This window comes from Harpia harpyja, chromosome 2 (genome assembly GCF_026419915.1).
Source record: "Harpia harpyja isolate bHarHar1 chromosome 2, bHarHar1 primary haplotype, whole genome shotgun sequence".
NCBI classification, from domain to species: Eukaryota; Metazoa; Chordata; class Aves; order Accipitriformes; family Accipitridae; genus Harpia; species Harpia harpyja.
Window position 1 is genome coordinate 48,620,383 of NC_068941.1, and position 23,223 is coordinate 48,643,605.

Consider the following 23,223-nt stretch of genomic DNA (forward strand, 5'->3'; position numbering starts at 1 on the left):
TGAGCTTGCATCATGATAATAAGGATAAGAAACCCATGCTAACTGAAGGCGACAAACCTCTTTAAAACTAAAGTGTTTGGATGCTGAGTGCTTGCTTCCTAGTAACTGGCAACTTCAGAGCGAGCTTCCCACTACTCCAGGACGGAGAGTTCCTTGCAGTCATGTTCATAAACAGTCTGGAGATATGGAGCTAGCAAATCAAGAGTTTGTATTTTTAAAAGGGAACCTATTGAAATTCAAAGGGCTGCCTCATAAGGGTTCAGCTTATGACAGCAATGTATAAACATGCTAAGGATAACATATAGGTTCATTACAGGATCTGGCAAGGTTTGGGAAGATTTTTAGCATATGATGGAGAAAATGGTCTTGGAAGAATTGGGGAACAAAGTTTTAAATAGATTTGTCTAAAGTGTCTTACCTGATACTTGGGGAATGGTGGGAAGAACTGAATTATTTTTTTTCTAATGCAATGTTTTGGTGGGTTTACGCACACACACTTGGAAAACAAGGAGTTTTTGACTGGTGAATGAGAAGTTCGAGCCAGTGACCAGGTATAATATCAAGATTTCTGTTGGACTCCTCTTTTATTCAGTTATAACCATCTAAAGCAGAATTCAGTTCTTTTAGTGCAGCCAAATAACTAAAGAGAAAACCCCAGCAGAGCCTACTCTTGATATTGATGGGGTAAGTCGCTGCTGGAGTTACTTTGAATTTTTCTTTCCTAAGAGAATTTTTTTACTGTACTTTTACTGTATGGTTCTTTTTACAGCATGGTTTTTAAATATGAAAATAGCACTATCAGATAAAGTGATTGCAAAAAATAATATATTTTGTAGAACAGTCTTAAACTGCATTTGTATTGTAGTAAATGAGGTGTACAGCATTACAGTGGAAGATATGCTAGAAAGATCATACCTATTTTCATGATTTTGGCTTCTTAGTTTAATGAGCTTAATCATATTTTGGCCTTATCTACAGAGTCTCATGACATAGTATTTTTACTTGTCAGGAGATTGCTGTGTTACAGGGTTTCTGCCAGAAAGGTGGGATTGTCATTTAGATGTTGTTCTTGAATTTGTTCTGGTTTTCTTTGTCCTACCCAGTTCCTGTATTCTTGAATTCTAATTTCTTGTGAAGTAATTCAGGTTTTCATGAAATTACAGCAAAATTCAACCTTATGTGGGGCACAAGCCTTTTTTTAATAGGGATATGTGTTGTGAATTCTTACACTCCTTTCATTTTACTTGCTTTCTCCCTGCAGGTTTTAATGTATTTGCTTCACGGAAAGAAAGCACATAGAAACTTATCTTGCAGTGTCAGCTAAAAGTACTTTGTTTGTTCTGTATCTTGCTGTCTTTGTATTCAGATAAGCCTTATTAGTTCAGAGACATTTAGTTTGTGTGGATTAATAAAATTCAAGAAAGGAATTTTCAAATGAATCTTGAAAGCAAATCAGAGTACGAATCAGGCTTACTTATATGCAGAGAATGTTCTGAGAAGAAACATTACCTTATGTTGATGATAATCAGATGTATATTGTCCTCCAGCTTATTACAGAGCGAATCTCAGAATTTTGCAGTTAGCGTACTATAAAAAGAATATTACAAAACTTGATGATCTTGTTTTTACAAGCAAAGCAATAAGAATGCCCTAGTGTCTTAGTGTTATCCAGTGAGATGTTGCTTTGTTGGTGGGATAAGAGGTTATTGGGCAGCTGTGGAAATGCAGAATAGACTAAGCCTGTACTCCACTACAACATCTGCATATAAAGCTATGTGGATTGAGTTGCAGGAGGAATTTTAAAAACAAACAAAAATACAGAAAAATTTGCCCCGGGCCTATTTAGACTCCATGACATTAAATAACAATAAAATATATCTCTTCAGTCTCACCTATTCAGGATTTTTCCTTACAAGTGGTTTTTTTTTTATTTTATAATTTGAGTCAGCTAATTTAATTAATTATAATTTGAATAAATTCTTATGCAACAAAATAGGTAATTCTGTTTCCTGTAAAATGCCAACAAAAATAAACTTTGTGGGACATAAGCCAGAACTGGGTTTCACGGAACAGAAATAGTCTTACATATGTCTATAGGATGAGTGCAGAAAGCCACAAGTTGCCATACCTATCCCATGAGCTGCTTTGCTTCAGATCAGCTCTGCTTCAAGGTTATGTGCTATGCTTTTGCACAGACTTGCTAGCACGCCAACACAGCAAAGCTTTCAGTCCAAAGGTAGTGCAAAACCACCTGTGAGATGGGGCAGAGGAAGCTCATGACTGTTTGCCCCCATACATGCGCATGTAAGACCTGGCCCTAAAGTTTAGGTAGGAATTGCTAGGTGACTAAGCAGTATGATGACAGCTGAAAATTCAGATGCCTTTCAAAGGCAAAGGAATAATTTGAACCATTCCTGCACATCAGCAGGTTCTGAACTAACAGGAAAAACACATAGGTACCAAAGTGAGCAGCTGAAAGAAAATTTCTCTTCAACATCCATCATTAATCAAAAACCCATGTGGAGATGCATAAAGAATATGAAGGAAAATAAGATGTTCAACAGACAGATGACGGTATCAGCAGGAAAGCAGGGTACTTAATACTCTGTAGTATTTGCTCAACACTGTAATGAAGATAGCATACGTTTATTGGTATTTTTCCATGGTTTAAGACTGAGAAATCAGACCAGCTAAGCTTAAAAGTTGTGTGGACTACTGAATTTTTTTTGTTTAATTCTCCCCATTAGAAATATCATTCACTCAAAGCATGAAGAAATTAATGATTGGTTTTTTTCTGCTGCACAGAACCTGAAGCGCGTGGCAGAGACATGGATGGATGAGTTTGCAGAGTACATTTACCAGCGACGGCCTGAGTACAGACATCTCTCAACTGGTGATATCTCTGCCCAGAAGGAACTTCGCAAGCACCTTAAATGTAAAGATTTCAAGTGGTTCATGGCTGCAGTGGCTTGGGATGTCCCCAAATATTATCCTCCTGTGGAGCCTCCACCTGCTGCCTGGGGAGAGGTGAGGAATACACAAATTAGATCAAATTTAAATGAGTCTAACATTTTACATTGCAGGAAATTAAAATTATGAAATTAGATTCAGCTCCTATGATAAATAGTGTTATTAAGGGAGTTCACACTGATTGGAACAAACCCTGGACTAGCCATTAAAATGAGAAACCATCATGTCTTAGAACGATCGCTGTCCTTTTTATAATTCATTACAATTTTGTGTGTACAGGCCATAAGATGCATGCACAATGAGGAGAAGAATGTGAAAAAGACTATGTAGCACTCGTTATTGCATGTCACAAGATGATTTTAGATGCTGAGAATCACCTTAGCAAAAAGGAGGTCTGAGGGCAACACTTTTTTTGCATATCCACTTATATACCTCCTCCTGTTCTTACAAGGACAATTGTATGTAGGTGGAGTTAGGTTTGCTCTGTTCTGCTCGCACATGCAAATGTGACAAGCGAAGCTTGGATATTTTTCCTCTAGAAAGACTGGTTTTGCTCAGCTTGTGATCTGCATTCTGTAGGTGCTGTCATGACCGAGTACCAGTAGCAGACAAATGCAGTTTCTCTTTTGGGGCACGAAGGGAGGGAGAGACCACCAAGACAGAAGCCAATATCCAAGCATCACTCCAGAGCAGGGGCAAGCAAACAGCCTGCTGGAACTCTCCACTCGTGATCAAAGATTCAGACCTGCATTCAGACCTCTCTGAAGAGCAGAGCCGTAGCACACCTTGCTTTGACAGTGTGTTTTGTGTAGAAGAAATGAAAACACAAAGAGTGCAGGGACGGGAAATTACTTCCGTAGTTGCGCTGAAAAATTGCAGTGGCCTTTTACTCCTAGGAACCACAGTGGATTCACTCCATGGAAAGGTGGTATGCAGAGGGCTTTTTCCTCTCAATTCATTAAGATTTATAAAGAAGGCTTTGCTCTTTCAGTGTATTGTGCTACTTTTTTAAAAACCGTAGGAATATCTGTACTGTGAGTTCTGGCCTTCTCTAATTTGCTGGAGATCTTCTTGGGGCTCTCAGACAATTACCTTTTATATTTGAAACCAAAGGATGAAGTTGAAACTTTGACTAAAACATTTGGTAAGACCCCTCACACCTCTGCATATCCCCAGTGGTCAAGGCTGGACCATGCAGGGGATTTCTAAACATAGGTGCCTCTACTATTCTCCAGAATTTCTTTTTAAAAATGCAAATTACCTCATTGCAAAAATTTAAAAATAACTTTCTGTGGTAGTAGCAGTCCTTAATTATTCTTTGTAAGCTACCAGCTACAGATGTTCAAAGGAACTTCAATTTATGTGTGTCTTACTGTTTGCTACTTCTTGGCAATAATTAATTCCTTTGTTGTTAAAGTTTCTTCTATCTTTGATACTGCTGCCCACACTTTATGGGATTAATGTATACCACGAGGTAAGGAGTTTATCAGTAGAAGTCAGGCTGGATCGGGTGCTGTGACTGCTACTGTGATCTTCCTTCACCATCTTCCATGTATACATGTGCATCCTTGGAGGACTGTGATCATGAGATGTGTAATTTCTCTGGCCAGCTGAGCAATCCTTAACTCAATCAGAGGGTCTAAGTGGAAGACACTGTGATTCAGGTATTCATTCTTTTCACAGCAATATTAATATACTCTTTGCATAAAAGCAAGACTTTTAAAAAGTAAATCAAAGATCGTAGCAGTGGTATCAAATCTGTACCTTAAAAGCACTTATTGAGTTCTTAGGAAGGAAGTGAAGACCAAAGGCTTTCTTTTTCCCCTAAAATGTACTTTCTCTAAAATAACAAGAAGAGAAGTTTCACCCCTACTACTCTATTTTTTCCTGAGACTGTCACATTCCTGTGAAGTTTTAATTAATTTGTTGGCACTTCCAAGGAACTTGAACAAACTTGAAGGTCAATGGCTGTCGTAATTAGAAGCCTGAAGAGAAAAACAGACTCTGTGTTATTGCTTTGTAAGAATCAAGGAGCTCTAGAAACCTTGCTGATTATACACACCAAAAGTCTGTGCCAAGACTGACTGTCATTTAGTACCCTCTCTGCTTCCACTTGGAAAGACTTTACATCTGCTTGCCTATGCCAGTCTGAGAAAGAATAAACAATGAAGTACTCAGACAATTTTTGGCTCCAGTATTTTGATATCTAGCTAGTAAAAGCGTGTGGTGTGAAAGCAGCCATCTTATAAACAGCCTCTGCACAACTCCTCTTTTTCTGCAAACATTTATTTAAAATCTGACTCTCACATTTCTTGACAAAATCTGTTCATGGTGGAAAAGAAGGAAATTTGAAAAACAAAAAAAAATCTTCTTCGCTACACTTGTCATGGCCTTCTCTCTTCTGTGTGTTTGTGCCTTTTGTCCTTTGTAGCTGGCAGGGTGTACGTTCCCTTGATACTCTGTTCTGCCACGTAACATCTGAAATATGGGCAGTAAAGCAATATAACAGCGAATCCAGACAGATTAAGGTTAGTGAGACTGTCAGTTCTATGTCTGGGTGAGATAACGGTACTCTTTCCTCTCCCACTGTGGGAAAAAGGAAAGTTTTCAATCAGGTTTTGTTCTTATTCTTCCAAATACATTGGAAAGTATGCTACCAGTTGCAAAACAGTAATACCCATCCCATTCTCTTTCTAAGACAGAATAATTTATTTGTAATGTGTATTTGAAATCCTGTTGAAGGAAGTTAAAACAATGGCAGCATTAGGTGAGATTTGGACACCAAATGTTTTCTTAGGGAAGTATTCATGAATCTACAAGCTGTGATCCAGCATGAATATATTATACGCATATCACAGCTTCCAACAATAGCTTTAAAAATACATTTTACAGTAAAACAATCATATAATGTCAGCCATTGTCATTTATTTGAGACTTCACGAGTCCTACAGTCAAGGGGATATGAAAAAAAATAATTTGTTTTACTCAGTCAAAAGGGAAATATTTAAGCTTGGTTTCATTTGCTGTTACATGAACTTGTTATTCAATGATTTAATACACAGCAAGTGTCCCAGTCACTGCAGCAGTGCTAAGCTGTAGGACCTGAAAATACCCCTTTCTCAGTCCTGAACTCCTGGATTTTACAGAACTGTTTTACAGCACTGACATGAAAATGTCACCCATGAAGTTAAGTCAAGTAGCACATTTAAAAAAGGATTAAAGCCTAAGAACTCACTAACTTCTCTTTTGATTACTTTCTTTTTTTAGTGTCATCCTCATACCCTTAATGAGTCAATCTCAGCCCACCAAGTGTCACACGTCTGTTGTACAAAAGCGATACAACCAGCTATTCCCCACCCTGCACAGACCAAGTGCTGCACAGCTGGGCTGTTCAAATTCTTTCATCGGGATCAGTGTCACACTGAATAACAGAGTCCTCTGTTTCTTCAGTGAGGTCTTTGGCAGTGCTTGACTTCTTTTAACTTCGACTTTTTATGGCTCACACAAAGGATAAATACTTTTGAAATTACTATGTATCAGTTGACAGGAAAGGTGGCTCATTTTTCCATATTTGATCTGTAGACGTTGATGGCCCTAGGGTTATCTGAGAATGTAAGCAGTGCACTAAAACTGGCTTTAAGTGCTGCTCAAATGAAAAAAAGCAACATAAATGAACATTGCTAATGTCTTCTAAGAGCTACAGCCACTTTCTTATTTGAGGCATTAAATCAGATGCATGGAAAGTGTTATATAAACTGACAGCACCAAAGTGCCTCTTTTGTTGCTGTATTGAGGCACCCTAAGGATAGTCCCAGCACCAGTTCCACGTTCATCATTCTAACAGATGACCATATTGAATATAAAGTTGTCTTTAGATTGCTACACCTTCCCACTTTTTGCTTTTGGTGGAGACAGTTTCGTGCCATCATGAGCATGCAGGGTAGCTCCCAGGACCCCTGGGAGTGCTTCTCCCTCTCTGGTTCACTCTGCCCCCAGGAAGGCTGAAATGTCCCTGGGTGACAGCCTGGCTCCAGTGCAGGCAGGGCAAGGCTGCAGGAGCCAGGACATCACCCACTATCTCAACAGCAAATCTTGCAGGAACTCATTTGCCTGGGAACAAAGTTGTAGAGTTTTAGAATTGTCAAAGAATATTGGTCAATATAACTGCTGGACTCTGGGAAGCTGTAATTTCTCCCTATAGCTTCTTTTTCAGCCTAAAGTACATTCCCTTAAAAGGAAGGAGGAAATGCACTTTGCTTTGAAGTATAGGGGTGTGGGGGGAGGTTGTCTTGCTTTTTTCTCCATTTAACATGGAGCATGCTAGCGTCCATTACACGGCTCCCACCAAAATGTTCAAAAATCTCAAAATTAATCCTAGCAGGTTGTATCAATAGCCTACGACCCTCCTTTTTCCTCAGAAGACTGTTGCTTTTCCGACAAGAAGATTATCATGGTAATCAACACATCCATTGCTTTCCAGTTTCCATTCTCTGCCTGCGTACTAATGACAAATACTACGGTTTTGAGAGTGTAGTGCTAGACCATCTTAATCTGCCTCTCCCATGGGGAGCTTATTAAATCATATAACTGCTGGCTTTCTGCAAAACTCCAACACAAATTTAACCAGAGGTCAAGTAATCTGGGAGACCATATATTCTGCAATATGTAAACACTGTTTGTGAACCCCGTATTTTATTTATTTATTTATTTATTCTTCTTTCTTGATCGGTGTCCAAAAATACCTCTTTTTTTTTTTTTCCCTTGAATACCTGTCTATCAAATCAGCAGCTTCAAATGTCAAGAGGTAACAGTGTCTTCTTCAAACCTAAGGTCTAGGCTTTCAGGCCTTCTGTCCTCCCGTGTTCCAGCTCCTATTTTACATCACATTCCTCTTTCCCCATTGCAGTGCCAGCGAGCTAAGCTACTTCTTTCTCAAGGCCTGGCATACTCTGGAGAAACGCCTTTTTAACACGGGCTGGCTAACTTAGAGAAAGCAAGCTGTAGGTTTAACCTAAGTTCACTGCTTTTTGTAAAACCCACGGATTACTGCATCTAGGCTTACCCAGTGATTACCCCTTATGGCTTGCTACCTCATTTAAAGCACAGAAGTCAGACGCTACACCAGCAGAAATCCCACTCAGGTGACATGTCTTTGTTTTCCAAGCGTCAGTGCAGCACTGAAAAGCCTGTACATCCTTGCTCAGACACCTCCAGTGTAGAAGAGGGAGAAAACAAACCCCTTAGAGTTTGTATTCTCTGAGCTTTTATGCCTCATCTGCTCTCTATGAGGACTGCAGGGCCCATAGTCTTAGTATCTGTGTCCCACTGTGTGTTAGGATGGCATTTCAAGAACTAAATATGCAGACTTACATATAGTGTCCTATGCTTTTTTCGGAATGTATTTAATTCTGAAACAACCTTTAAGATCACTGCTAACCATCCTTATTAGTCCATACAGACTCCTCGAAAGCATGCTTTTCCTGTATGCTTATATGTGTGTACAAATGATAGCATTTAAGGTTGAGCAAATAAGCTTTGTATGCAGCAGCTCAGTGCCCTACCTGCATGGGTGATAAAATCTGTCTCCTGTTCATCCCCAGTCTCTACAATTACACAAATATGAATGTTGGAAATGTGAGTGTGTTACCATCACTAGCTATTTCTTTGCTAGTTGTAACTCATAACCTCAAAAATCCAAAATCCATTGTGCTTTGTGACTGGAGACAAGGCAGTTCAAATGCATATTGATGTATAAATGAGAAAAAAGCCTCTCCTTGCTGTGCTTCTGCTTTCCTTCTTTTGTCCATGAAAGCATCTTAGGGGATTTGCAGGCCGTGTGGTGCTGGTGCTCGGCAGAACATTCCCCGTGGCTCTGGCAGCAGCACGATGGCTCAGTTCAATTTCTAGCAACTGCCAAGGCCACACAGAAATGCCAGAGAACAAAAGCACAGACTTGACTGAAATGCCTCTATTACAAAATGAAAATGAAAAACAAACTACAACCCCTCTGCAGTTGAAAGGAAGGATAAAACAAAAAAAAAAAAGGATGAGCTAACACGTAAGCTGCAACAAACCAGAGGAAAAACTAACTCAAGGAAACCTTTCAGGAGCAGAGGGAAGAGGAGAGGAAATAAAGAACAGGGGAGACAGACTCCAGCAGTGAAAGAACTAAATGCAGCTTCAGCTCAAACCTTTTCCAGAAATGCATTGAACACATTTACCAGATAGTCCAAATGACTCAGAATGGGATGGAACAATGCCATTGAGACAAAATTATGAAAGCCCTTTAATCCAGTAAGCATTCATTGGATGTGGAGTGTATTCACTGCCATTTTACAATTCTGAATCACATAAATATACCCCAATTATTAATGGCAATTGTTACCAGCTCCACTTTAATTAGCTCGCACGCTCTAAGAACAGAACTGCTGTATCATTTAATTTTGTATTAGGCCAGTAATCTTTATTTATACGATGTAAATTTAAGTGCACTGAGGAATGATTGAACACTCTCAAAAAAATTACACTTGGAGTAGGTATTTCACATGAAACTTTAAAAATATAAAATTAAAATCTATTCCTCTCATTATTCTTTCCTGTATCTTTTGCTGGATGATATGAAAATAAAGGCAGGGGTTTTGAGAACTAATCACCTTTCATCCTTTTTTTTTCAGTTAACATGACCCTTTGTACTGTGGGGCTGCTCAGTGCTGGGTTTCTGCATCTGGTTGTGTGTATGAAATGCTAGTGTTTTACCGCATCTATAGCAATTTTTATTGTATTGAAAAAAGTAAAAACAATCTATAACTGGGCTTGTGCAAGTTTTAGAAGAATAATTCTCTCAGCTCTGGTGAAGGCTCAAAGGTTCTTGGAGCTAATTGCTCAAACTGATGCTCCCCCATCATTTGCCCAATCTGCTCTTTTCTAAGCTAAACAAATACAGCTCCTAAAACCTTTCCTGAAGGTGACGGTTTTTACATTTTCTCCACTTCCTGTTGCTTTCCCATCTGTCTAAATCTTTCTTAGATCATGGTGAATAGACTCGATTCCAGTCCTCCAGAATGAGAAAAAGAGCAGAGTAGCTCTCCCATGTGTCTTGCAAGCATGAGGATTGCCCCTCCTTGCAATGTTTTGTGCTATGCTGAGAAGTTTTCCATCCTTTGGATGTGGATGAGGTATGCAGTGGTGACGTTTACATTTGTCTAACATAATATGGCAACAACAGTGACATCTAAAATATTTTCCTTGGAAAGATACAAATGTCAACTCAACTGTATCACCATTTGGCATCTAGCTTTTTTTTAAATAAGGATCAAAGTAGTGGCCAATGTCAAAATATGCACCTGCTTTCTATATATTATACATACAGAATTTGTGCATGTTTCCATGCATGTATGTACATTTTGATTACTCAGTTTCTGCGTATCTCATTGACAGGGTAAGGTTTTTTAAGAAATCCTCTTCCTTCTGGAGGTGTCTAAAGCATTTTTAAATAGCCCAACTAAGGTACTCAAGGAGAAACGTGCGTGTTTTTGCAAAATAAATTTGGGATTTTACTCCTTTTGGTGGCAGTGGGCATCCTACTCCTTTTCAACCCAGTCTTTTAAAAAAATATATGCGGCAGCAGTGGTACGTAACTGCTATGACAGATAGTCACAGATTAATTATTACTCAGTTGCTTCAGTCTCAAAAATGAGATTTTCCTTTTAAGAATAAGTTACACTGCAGAGTGTTTGCAGAAGGCGTGCAGACAGCTCAAGGAACCTCCATGGGTAAGCATAGTTTCAGTACAGATTTGTTAAGTACTTTTTAATTTGATGCACTTCGGGCACTAGTGTGTAACCTTATCTACAATGGTGTTATTGTGTCGAAGTAAGAACAAGGATTGGAACAGGGCGTGCCTGAGTTTTCAAGAAATACTGCTCCAAAGCCTGTGAAAGACTCATACAGAAATCATTTCCTCTTAATACAGTTATCTGTCTTGCTCTGGTAGGAGGGAAGAAGCAGTCAGACCAAGCTTTGAACTTCCTGGACCTTTTTTTCTCTTAGTTTCTTTGCATGAAAATATTTCATACAGACTTACCTTTCATTTGTTAAGCAGACTATTTCAAACTTTGCTGCTTCTAAAGCTGCTCCCCAAAAGAGTAAGGACGTGGCTTCCTACCCTGTAAAAAGTAGTTCCCACCACTTTTATGTAACTGATGGTCAGCCTCAAGCCCTTCAGAGCTAAACTCCTAACGCCCTAATTTTGGAAGCTCTATTCCACTGCCTGGTTTAATGCGAAATGTTGATGCTTGGTTTTGCAGATTCGAAACGTGGCAGCCAACCTGTGTGTGGACAGTAAACACGGAGCCACAGGGACTGAGCTGAGGCTAGACATCTGCGTGAAGGATGGCTCAGAACGGACGTGGTCACACGAACAGGTATTTTAACAGCAGAAAAACAGGGTAAAATTCTTGCTTCTCTTTTCCAGTTTCTAAACATTTCTCTGAGGGCTTTTCCTTTTCCTAAGGCAAAGCAGGGTGTAGAAATAATTTGTGAATGATTGCTGACCTTAATGGCTTTTACAAAGTACTCTTTAACATAACCTCGGAAATTCCAACTGCCACCCAGGCTGCGTGTTAGTCTTCATTTCCAAAAGGAATTGCAGTGCCCAAAGAGCTTTTTGGTGCCCCATTCTCCCCCACTGTGTCATGAAAACATGTTGATTTTGGTTCAGTTACCTGAAAATACTTTAAATATAGTACCTGGGCTTGTAAAGCTCTAGTGGTGTTCTGCTTTTATGCTTTCATCTCAATAAGCTCAATAAGCGGTTTTATTTTAAATGAGTGTGAGGCGTAAGTGAGATAAATGGGTAAAAGCTAGAAAGAAAGGGTTTCAGAAAGACAAGGAATGATAAAGACTCAAAAAAGCTTTTATCTAGGTTGGTTAGGTAGAAAAAGATGAGCTCTCAGGAGTACGGAGGAAAAGAGCTCTGATTTGTACTCATTGTGGCTGTGAGTGCCACAGGAAAGGGATCATGACCCACAGGCTGTGGGTCTGGCCAAGGTGAGCAGAGAATCCGGATGAAAAGTACAACCTAACCGTTGATTAGCAATTTTAGTGAATGTGCCCTTCACAGGGGAAAGTCCCAGATTAGAAAAAATTCCCAATGCTGAGGAGAAAAATTGACCTGGCAGTCGCACGTGGCACTTTGTAAAAGCTTAAAAGCTCAGGAGAGAGGAGTTCTGAGGGATATTTGAAGGCTGAGGTCAAGAAATCGTTCTCTGAGGATACTGAGAAATGCAGGGGGAGAGGTGCAAGTGAATGAAACGGAGAAGCTGAGGGATGATCGCAATTTAGGTAAGTGCCAATATGGGAAAAAGAAAGTTGCTGAAAGGAGACTTCTTCACATAGCTACCACAGATAAAGCACAGCGATAGGATGCCGAGACTAGATAAATATAATCCTGTTTTGTTCATGAAAGGTATCCAGTAATTCAAACAATTAATTGAAGGAAGTTGTATGGTCCAGACTGCATCACCACAGTGCTCCCTGGCTTTAAAATCCGCAAACCTGAAGAGCTCCAAACCCTCCTCAAGAAGGGAGGCAGTCCCGAGACTGCCCGGGGTGAGAGAAAGGAGGGGAGAAAACTGGACGAAAAGGTGAGAGAAAAAAAAAATTAGCAGGGAGAAGGGAGACTTGAAATACCCTTTGAAGGAGACAGTACTTGTGAGGAAGGGGAAGGGACGCAAAGGGAGAAGGATGGGGAGGAATCCGTGTTTCAGCGTGCTCCAGAGCATTGTGACGTCTGGGATCAGGTCGGACGTAAAGGTCTCATTCTGCGCTAACGATGAAAGGTGACTTCATTAAAACAAGCGGGGTTAAGCTAGCACGAAAGGAGCTGAGCCAACCGGCTCCTCGGCTGGCCGAACCAGAACCGGGGAGCCGCAAGCAGGCCCGCGCTTTGAGGCGCGCTCCCGGGGGGGGCAGCACGAATTATTTCTGCCGGGCTGGCGTGAAACCGCGCGGGGCCTTCTCGCCGCCGGGACGGCGTGGAAAAACACCGCGAAGGGGACGCTTCTCCCACCCGAGCGGCGCGGCTGCGCTGAGCCAGGCCTGCCGAGGCCCGTGCCGCGCCATTTCGGTCGGGTGCCTGCCCGCGGCCGGCGAGGCGGGGCGGGAGGAGGGCTGCCGGGCGGCGGGCGGGCGGCAGAGGGCAGCTCCGCACAAGCGGCCTGACGGCGGGAGCGGGGCCGGCTGCCTCAGCGACCGGCCGTTCGGCTCTTCGGCCCTCAGCCCCTCTCGGTTCGGTTCGTGTGGGTTTGGGGGTTGTGGGTTTTGGGTTTGGTTTTGGGTTGTTTTTTTTTTCTCTAGGAGGGAGCGCTGCACTCGCAGGTTGTTCTTCCCTCTGACAGGAACGTAGCTACCCGTGGTTTATCCACCTGTCAGTCAAAATCGTAGCGAGAAATGTTAGAGAATCTTCAGCAGACGGTCGGGGTGATAAATAAATACAATTATGATCCATTTATCGATGTATCTGTGGATCTATATTAAAATAATATATATATATAAATATAAGGGAATTTATTATAATAAATAAATGTAATTTCACTTTTTCCTAGAAAGGAACCTTATTTTCTAAAACCAGAAGATTATTTTGTGTTCTACCTTACCAGATAAGGACCTGGCATAATGTAGAAGGACCTGGCATAATATCTGCTACTGTATTGCTGGGCATCTTTTTATTTGCATGATTTCAGTAGTGGTAATATCCGCATGATTTCAGTAGTGGTAATATCCTATTGGTTTCTGGATTAGTTTTGAAACAAAACAAAACTAATTTTACTCAAGTATTTCAGACTCCTGTTACGAGGCACGTTCATCTGGCTGATAGATTTCACGGGTGAGTTTGTGCAAGGTACAGATTTTAAAGATACCAGCTGAGAAAGAAAGGAAAGAATTACTGAATCAAGATAGGAGACCTGGCTGAAACTCAGCATTTCTATCCCATAGGAAATGGGATAGAATGTGCAAAATATTTCATCCAGAGGAGAACTTTCAGTTTTCCTCTAGAAAAGAAATTCTGAAAATGTTTCCTTTCAGAAGGTCAAAACATTTTGGTGATGCAGGACTTGGGGGATTTTTTTCAGAAACAAGATAGCATCCTTTTCCCCCTTTTTCCTGAAGTTTCACGCAGCTCACAGGGCAGGGACCATATGCACTGTGTTAGTACCTGGGCTTCCACTACTCCAGCCACAGCCAACGCCTCCATGCCCTGTAGCTCCCCAGGAACCTGCAGGGCAAAAATCTCAGCTTCCAACCTGGCAAGCAAAATCTGTCACTATGTTGGTGACAGTCAGTAGAAGTGAAAAAATTCCCACAAAAGTGTGGTTTAGGTTGGTATATTTTGATGGAAATTTCTCAGCGAGTTCTCCTTACTTGATCCCAAAGGCTGCCTGGGCAGGAACGTTACCTGTACTGCATGTAAGACTACAGTCTAATGAAACATCTCAAACATCCAAGAAGAAAGGGTGTGATCTTCCACTTGCACCACAGTAAGCCATGAAGATTAACTTTGTTAAAGAACGTTTGGGAAGAACTGCCGAACACCTGACCAACCCTCAGAGAGCTCCTCTTTATTGCTTATATCTTCCTGAGTTTGTTGCCTACATGATTTCTACCTACGCCAGTAGAAACTAGCAGTATTAATGAAAATATCAAGCATTTTATTACAGTATTTCAAATAGCATGGATTGACACTGAGCTGGTCTTTTAACGTCTGGCATAATTTTACAGAGAGTTCACTGGCAAACTATAGTAGTTTGATGTGACCAGTGCAGCAGGCATTTAGTGCTGACGCTGCCGCTAGACAGACATACGATCCTTTGTGCCATTTGATCCATGTCACGTTACCAGGGCAGGAATTAAAAGCTGACAGTCTCAGCAGCCGTGCTGGGGGGGCACAGCCCTTTAGCAGCCCCCAGGAGAAGAAGGAGACCTTCCACCCCAGGGCTGTATAAGCCCCAGCAGGCAAACAGCAGACAAAAGGTTTGTGGGGCACTTGCAGGCTTTCTGCTGAACAGGAGAAGCAAGGATGAGTGTCGCTGCGGTTTCTGGAAACTTCCCCAAAATTAAAAACCAGAGGGGAAGGAAAGGGGCAGGGGGATGGCATGGCATGGCATTCTTCTACCTCTGTGTTCCCAGAGCTAACTTCTGGCTTCAGGGGAAACTGGGACTCTGCTGAACTGATAACCAGCAGCAAAGGAAAATGACAGGCATCTGTCTTTCTCCTCAAGGCCCCCAGCCTGGCCAGGGAGTAGGTAGACAGGCATCATCTCTAACACAGCCCAGCAAGTAGCCGTGCAGCCTGCCCAGCTCGCTCTTCTCTACTTGGAGGTACAGTGCGAGTTGGAGCCCAGTTCCGAAACACGGCGTTTCATCTTTGTGCACGGCACATGCTGTCCGCTCAAGTCTAACGTGGTAGTCAAAGCACACAACGCCAGCTGACGGACCCCAGCCAGGAAGCGAGTAATTGAGCAACGTTGTCAGGCTGGAAAGCATTAATGGTATCAAAAGGGCCTTTGTCCTATAGATGGTCGCAAGCCAATGGGTGTATCAGGCAATCATTCTTCAGGCCCTGTGCCAATTATAAATGAAGCTGGAAAGCTGTATTTTCCCTAGTTACTGCGTGACGGGGCTAGGCTGCATGAAAAGCTAAAGCACGAGGGCGGAGGGGTTGCTTGGTTGCAAATGCAGAGGATGGGGCTGTCTTTTACAGGCTCTGTGGTATGAGAGAAGGCAGTGGAGGAGAATGAGCACCCGCTGAGCCAGGACAGAGGGTTTCTTGGGTCCAGCAAGGAGCAGTGAACAGCAGCCCTGCAGGTTGCAGGTGAAGAACCAGCCTGCTGTTTGTTAATAATGTTGTTAAGATTTAAGTGCAGCCTTGTTTCAAATCAACAAGGAGACAGGAATGAATGAAGGGGTACAAAAGGCTTTGTCCATTTCTTGCAAAATCTGATGCAGATGGCTCCTAACAGCTTAGGTCAAAGGAACAAGAAAATCCAAAGTGACAGGTGGTGGCAAAGCAGAGCATTATGTACGCAGGACTTCAGCTAATAACATGTAGCATTGTTGCACATTATGCAGCAGAGAGATAATTTTTATATTGGCCAGATCTAGTGTTCACTAGAGAGAATTTACTGTATAATGGAGGATAGATTAGAATGATGAGATTGGGACTGTAAACCTTCAAATTTTGCCTGTAATTACAAGATCTTAATATTTATTGGGTGTATAGAGAAGTACAACCTTTTTTCTGATCAATTTTTTTTCTCTTCTCTCTCTTAGTCCTAAAACTGAGTTCCTGGCCCTAACAACGTTGATTTTATAATAATGTCACTAGGAAGAAGACGTACTTGTTGTTTTAAAAATTAAACTGTTTTACAAAACGGGAGGCTAAGAAGGAGGAAAAAGAATCTGTGCTAGTCTAAACTTTGAGATCTAGTATTACACAGATCCCAGTTTTCAGTGGAAGGGAATAAAAAAAACCCTATCTGTTACCATGTCTTGACTTTCAAAGAGGACACGGCCCTGGCCATCTTCAGAAACCACACAGAAGTGGAAAGGCCAAAGGGATAGCCTGGATCAGTATGATCTCATTTAAAGGCTAGCTCGAGCTCTTTCAGGTGTACCGATGCATTCAGCGGGGTGGTACTCGTCGGGCCAAGGTCCAGAGAGCCACAGGAACTGGCCCCTCAGCTCACCAGTCATGCACAGAATGAGAAATTGGGAGAGGCACCCACTGGGAAAGACGAGGCAAGTCCTGCAAGAGCATCTCTCTCTTGTAGTAGTGATGAGAGCGAGAATATCACAAAACCACTGTTCCACACCATTCCTCTAGGTATTTGTTATTCATCACTTTGAACTCTAGGTTTATTACTTGGCTGTAGAAAGGTAAAGGCTAAGAGAAAAAAAATGGCTTTTGTTGGTTTTTCCCTAAAGGAAAATTATCTCAGACTTCTCTTTTTCTAAAGAAACAGCAGCATAGCTTTTTTCTGTACCAAATCTTAGTTCTGTCTTTGCTTGTGAAATGATGAGTTATCTTTGTAGGGAGTCCATGATGGTGCTTCGAAGAAACATGAAGAAAAGTGGAAAAAGACTTAACCTATTGAAAAGCAGAAATTGCTTTGAAAATTAAGTTAAAGCTGTCCACTGCATTTTACTGCAGATAAATGTAAAATGCACTCTGGGAGAAAGAAGAAATAAGCAAGACACAGGGGCAGATTAAGAAAATGTTGTCGAGAAAACCTGTAATACAGAAGTAAATAGGGAGCGACAGCAGCTAACAGAGAGCACAAGGGCTTACAATAAGACACACAATAAAAAAGGCAAATATGCAGATATATGATTGTATTTTGTGCCTGCAGGCCGAGGGAAACAGGAACGCCTCTCAAATGTGGCATTTGGGGGATGGTACAGCATTGAAGATGCAGCATTTTAAAAAGATGTATCTTTTAGGAAGACCGTGGAAAGAAGATAGCTATCACAATGAAAGGGTTAAAACCTGGGAACCACAACAGAAGTATTCAGGATCAGACCCGCATGACATTGAGCTTGGATTTGTAGGTACTGGTTCTATCAGGGAATGTACACGCTGCAGGGAGCAGGGTGCTAGATAAGGACCGAAATGACGCTGAGATGAAGTAGTTGCAGTGCTGGAGGCAGTCTGAGCGCAATATGGGGAGCTGCTTCTCTGGGTAATGAGCCTGTGTGCAGTTCCACATGAACCATCACAGCTAAACAGTTTCCACTAGCAAAGTTTGCTTGTTTAAACAGAGCTTCACTTTCTCAATGTTATGTTTCGGTTTATACTACAGAAAATCAAAAGTCATGCAGAAAGCCAAAGAATAGCACTGACACCAAAAAGACAAAGGCAAAAAAAGAAAAACCTCACAGCTCTCAGCAGAGCTTCTAGGTAGTAATTTACAATCTGCACCCTGTTTTCTGCAAGGATTGGTCCATGGGAAAGGAAGATGTACTCTGCATCTTTTAAATTTGGTGCTGTCAGACCTGTCACCTTCATCTAATGATTGAAAGACTGCAGTGTCACAGCATCATTTCAGACAGCTGGTGTCTAATTGAGAAGGATTCCTCTATTAACTGTGAGCCTCCATGATTCCTCTCAGGCAGCAAGAAAAAGGGCTTTAACAAGCTGCCTGTGGCTCACAGGTTTTGCAGTAGAAAGATGAAGATCATTTAACGTGTGTTTTGGGGGGGGGGGGGGGGAGACAGTCGAGAGAGGATATGCTGACAGTATCCCATATAAACAGAAGGAAACTGTTCATTAAATGTGGGAAAGATGCTATGATGTCAAGATCTCTCTAGGCAGCTTCTTCAGACCCAAATGAGAGCTAGAGGAACATCACTAGCAGAGGCTTTCTGAGTCCTAGGTAGCTGTAGTCCTGGTGCAAACGAGTGCTGCTTTAACTGGGGTAACTAAAGGCTTTAATACAGCATAACCCCTCTCCTCTCCACAGTACTGTGTTGCCAGAGATTTTTTTTTCTTCCCTGCCATAGGGATTGTGCCTTCCTGGGGTATATTCCACATTGCCGCTGATGCACTTTAATTAAGGCAGTTGGCATCACTGAATCGTACGTACACAGGCAGGATCTCGTTTCACCAGCAGCTGGGATGTGCGGAGTAGGGAAACATGCATCAAGCTTTGTGTGTGGTTTTAAATGTTTTTCACTAGTAATGTATCATTATATTGCCTGATTGTTTTTCTAGCTCTTCACCTTCGGTTGGAGAGAAGACATCCGCCCTGGGGAGCCACTTCACACCAGGAAGTTCTGCTTTGACGCCATTTCACACAGTAGCCCTGTCACACTGTATGACTGTCACGGGATGAAGGGAAACCAGCACTGGAGCTATAGGAAGGTTGGAGTCACTGTGGGGCGTCTCAGAGGTTCAGACTGTCTTGAGCCTATATTCAGTTTAGCACAGGCTTGTGTTTTCCCATCAGAGAAATTTTGTTTTAAAATCCACCCTGTCTTATTCCAATTTAATTTTGTGGTAATCCCTCTAGAGTATGTTCCTTTTGAGCATTCAGCTATTTAGGTCAAATTTAAATGAAAATGGATCTGATCCAGCTCAGAGGGTGTCTGTGTTGGATCTGTTCCCTGAAAGGTGTTTTACCATTCTGGCACTTCAAGATGCTTATGTCATTTTAACAGAGGCACTATTGGAAATATTTTCATCCAATGTGACAGCAGCAAGAAATGCTGCTCATGAGTTAAATATTATTATTTTACTACATTTTAGAGATTACAAGTGACAGAAAAATCTCCCTCAAAAAAGAAAAACAAAACCAAGCCCAACCCAACATTAAAAGCACTGCTGTAAGCCCAAAGAAGGCAGGAGTTTATAAACTAAAGATAAGCAGCTTAGACACTACTTTGATCTGCTAAGTTTCAGCCCATTTTTGTAGATCACTGGAAACAGGAGGTCAAGCTAGAAACTGTCAGAGCCTCATTTAGGGCAAAAAGTCCTGGTAATGCTACCAAGTTGTTGTTGTTAGTTTTTTTAAATGGTTAATCAGCAAGTTGCCTTGATTAAAGATTTCACTAATAAACTCTGTATTCTATGCAGGATAGGGACATACATTTCTCTGAAGCACTGAGGATTTCTCTCACACATCTTTCACTTTTCTTTGACCACTGTGCCTTGCCCACCGCCTTGCTTAAGCTGAGGCCAAAGTGCCAGGAATTGGTCTTTGCCAGATAAACTTCAATACTGCTTTCTAGTTTGAAATTACATATAGTAGAAAACTAATTCAGAACTATTGAAAATAGGTTTGCCCCAACCCTTTTTCTGAGTGCCTACTTATTAGCCTGTGCCTTTTTTACCCTATTTATGTTGCAATTGGAGATCTACCGCAAGATTTTCCAGAAGTGTAATCCCTTTGAAACTGAGGTATTACCTGTAATAAAGTTAGAATGTATGGGCCAGATATTTAGAGGATATAAATTGTCATGGCTCTATTGCTGCATATCTGGCTTTATAATGCCGTAATAATACCTTCTTGCTTCAAAACCCTTCTGATTTATCTTTTTGCCTACCTGAGCTGCAAGAAAGAAGCTTTCATACCTTTAGCACTTCATTGGTGCTTAATGTAGCCGGTTCATAAGACAAAATGCAGGTCTGGAGCTGCCCTCTATAAGGCTCATCACCTTTGATGAGGACAGAATACAGGAGATAACTAAAAAAAATTATATTTGAAAAAAATACACAATGTGAGTTCTATTAAATTCTCTGCACAGCTTCATTTTTAATTTCCAGAAGGCTGACAGGGCTCATATAAAAATTCTCAGTGCAAGGCAGGCATTTCCATCTCAGCAAGAAACACCACAAAATTTTGTTATGATGGAAGTACTGACACAGTCTTAACTGTAATACCAACCTGACAGCAAGCTGATTAGTTTGCATAAACCTTCAAATTAAGAAACTGCATTGGAATAGTAGAATTATCTATACATGGTTTTCTTTAGGCTTAGTTTTAGTTTGGCTACACAGTGAGTAGTTTTTTATTGTTTTACATAGTCTATATCCTCAGATACAGGGCAGATTTACATTAGAGATTTTTGGTGGTACACCTATACCTCTAAAATCCTAATGATATAATGCTTATTTAGTTTTGAAAGCATCTTGGCAATAGGACTTATAGTGTTCCCCCCACCCCCAAAAAAAAACTGTACGAGAAAAGGATGTTATATCGGTTTAACTGTATCTGTACTAGAGCCCTTTACCTGGAGGATGGTATGCTACTAAGATTGCACCCTAAATAAATAAGATTAGTAGTCTGGTTAAGCAAGAAGCGCCTCCTTTTAAAAAACAGAGAGCAGGTCAGCAACTCTGTTCTGTCTCTGCACCACTTACAGACACTGTAGCTTCCTAATGGTCACATATCCATCCTGCCGATAATTCTTCCCATGTTCTAGGAAAAATTACCTTGTTTGTCAGTATCTTATAAGATGCTTAATATGAAGTGTTTCTTACCATGCTGTCATACTGTTCCTATAAAACTAGAAGTTAAGAGGTTTTTATTCTTTTAAGGATGAGTCTCTTCTCATGATCATTTGCATCCTCGAGCCACTGGTAAGAAGAAGTTAGGGCTGTGAAGTGATTACGAAGTGCTGCAAATACAGTTTGAAGCCAGGCACTGTTTTAAGACTCCATATTCTTACAGCATAGAAACCCTAACAACCTGTATTTGGATACTGGCAAATAAAAACAGCTTAAATATTTTAGTGGCAACTAGAATACATTTATATTTTACTTTGGGTAAGGAGTGCTCTTCTGAAAAAATTTCCAGCTTATCACCATTACCTGCACTTTGTTTCTCATTGCAGTGCAGTCTCAGGTTGTGCAAATTGGATTGTTTTCAGATGAATAAAACCAAAACTACCACTAATAAAAATGTGTCAAAAAACTATTCTTATTCCCATGCTGCTTAAACTACATCTGAGCAACTGTTTGAAAGTCTAGTAAGTCTGTGATATTAAGTAATCAATTTTTTTAGGACCAATCCAAAATACTGGTCTATAGCCAAGTGTACCTTTAAGAAAACCCTGTAAGAAACAATGGAGTAGAATGAATCCAAGTAATACTGTAAACACTACTGTGGGTTGGAAATAGAAGAAAGTGAGTTTAATACCAGGAAAAAAAATACTGACACCATAATGGGGCTCCCATCAGTGATGGGAGCAATGTAAGAAATTAGATAAATAAATGTAAATAACCTGAAATTATTAGAGATTTGGGAGAACAGTGGCTTCCCAAGCTAAAGCCATTTCCTTGACTCTATTTGAGATTCCTAAGCATGCCAGAGCCAAAGAGCAACAGTGCCTACAAATTTCCACTCCTACCAGTGAAGGAATACATCTCTGGTTTTCAGTGTAGCATCATTCCGTGTTGACAGGTAATACATCAGTTCTGATAAAGTATGATTCAGTTTATGTGCCTTAGTCCCATTAGTGCTATTTGTAGAGCACAAGTATCCAAGAGGGGGCTGATTTAGTAGGTCTTTAAAAAGAAACAATTGTGCAAAATCAATTCCATTGTACGATAATTCTACCCTGAGCCTAGTGATTATGATAGACGCTAGACTGACAACATCAAAAACTGTGCCCAGAACAGCATGGTTTGCTCATACTCTCCTGACAGCTTCAGGGACAAACTGTAAGAGTAAGTTCACTCTTCACACAGTAGGTGCATAGATTGTTTCCTCAGACAACCGAAGACATGTCATTGTGATGGTGGCTTTTACCTTATGGACATCTGTCCTGCTGAAACTGCGCTGGGGCTACCAACTAATTTCAGATAAACTACTGCAGCCACCAGCTGATAATGACTTCCAGTTGCTGTTGACCTTGGCCATAGTTACAGCAGTGACCTAGAAGAAATGAAAGGCTCTGTGTTTCATTACCAACCCCCCGAACTGTTGCGGCCCATTATCTTATGAAGAAGTTTCTCCTTCTGCAAATAATCTTCAGACTTGCCTTCATGCAGAAGCAAAAAAAAAAAAATCACTCTGCTGTTTTCAGATGTTAGAAGTGTCTCCAGAAGAGCTCTTGTGGTTTTCTAGTATTGGTGTGAATAGGAGTTTATATATTTCTCTTGGAAAGTTCTTCTCTGGGATGCACGCAACTGTTACCCCTTAAAGTCCTGAGCCTGTGGCCACTGAAATCTGTAAGAGCAGCAGGCTTTGACCTTAGGTCAGCATAAGCTTGAGATGATAAATTAATGGGCCTTTATATATACCTAAGGCAGCCAGAAGTTTTTCTAGAGTGGTAACTGTGTCCCAGTTCTTATAAGATGCTCTTCTGTCCTAATAACCAGACTTTCTAAAAGAAAGCACCAACAATGCTTCACTCAAAAATTGCATCCCCTGGATTATTCTAAGAAGAAAGACCGCCAGCTTTCTTCGGAAAGGCTGGAGTGTTTTTCATAGCACGCTTTTTGTACTGACGCCATTTCCTTTCTTCTTGTACCAGCTATCCTGTTAAAGCTTCTAGTGTTCCAGCTTCAGCTTCCTAATAGCTTGGCTGACCCTCATGCCCAGCTATAATGCAAGGAAAACCAGATGCCACCTTCCTCCAAGGCCCCACAGCAGGCAGGGTGGCCGTGGCAGTCACTGTGTCTTGATTTTGGGCAGTGCCGCTCCATCAGTCTCTCACAGAAGGGCAGGAGGAGCTGGCAAGGTGCAAATGGGT

General features: G+C 41.2%; 1 protein-coding gene across 1 annotated transcript in view; it reads left to right on the forward strand.

Annotated features, from left to right (window-relative positions):
• Positions 1 to 23,223, forward strand: part of GALNTL6 (polypeptide N-acetylgalactosaminyltransferase like 6) — a 515,167-nt gene that overhangs the window by 480,757 nt on the left and 11,187 nt on the right. Inside the window, exons 9-11 of the mRNA XM_052779102.1 lie at positions 2,806 to 3,027; positions 11,277 to 11,393; positions 18,740 to 18,889. Coding sequence (XP_052635062.1) covers positions 2,806 to 3,027; positions 11,277 to 11,393; positions 18,740 to 18,889 — 489 coding nt within the window. The remainder of the gene's footprint in view (positions 1 to 2,805; positions 3,028 to 11,276; positions 11,394 to 18,739; positions 18,890 to 23,223) is intronic.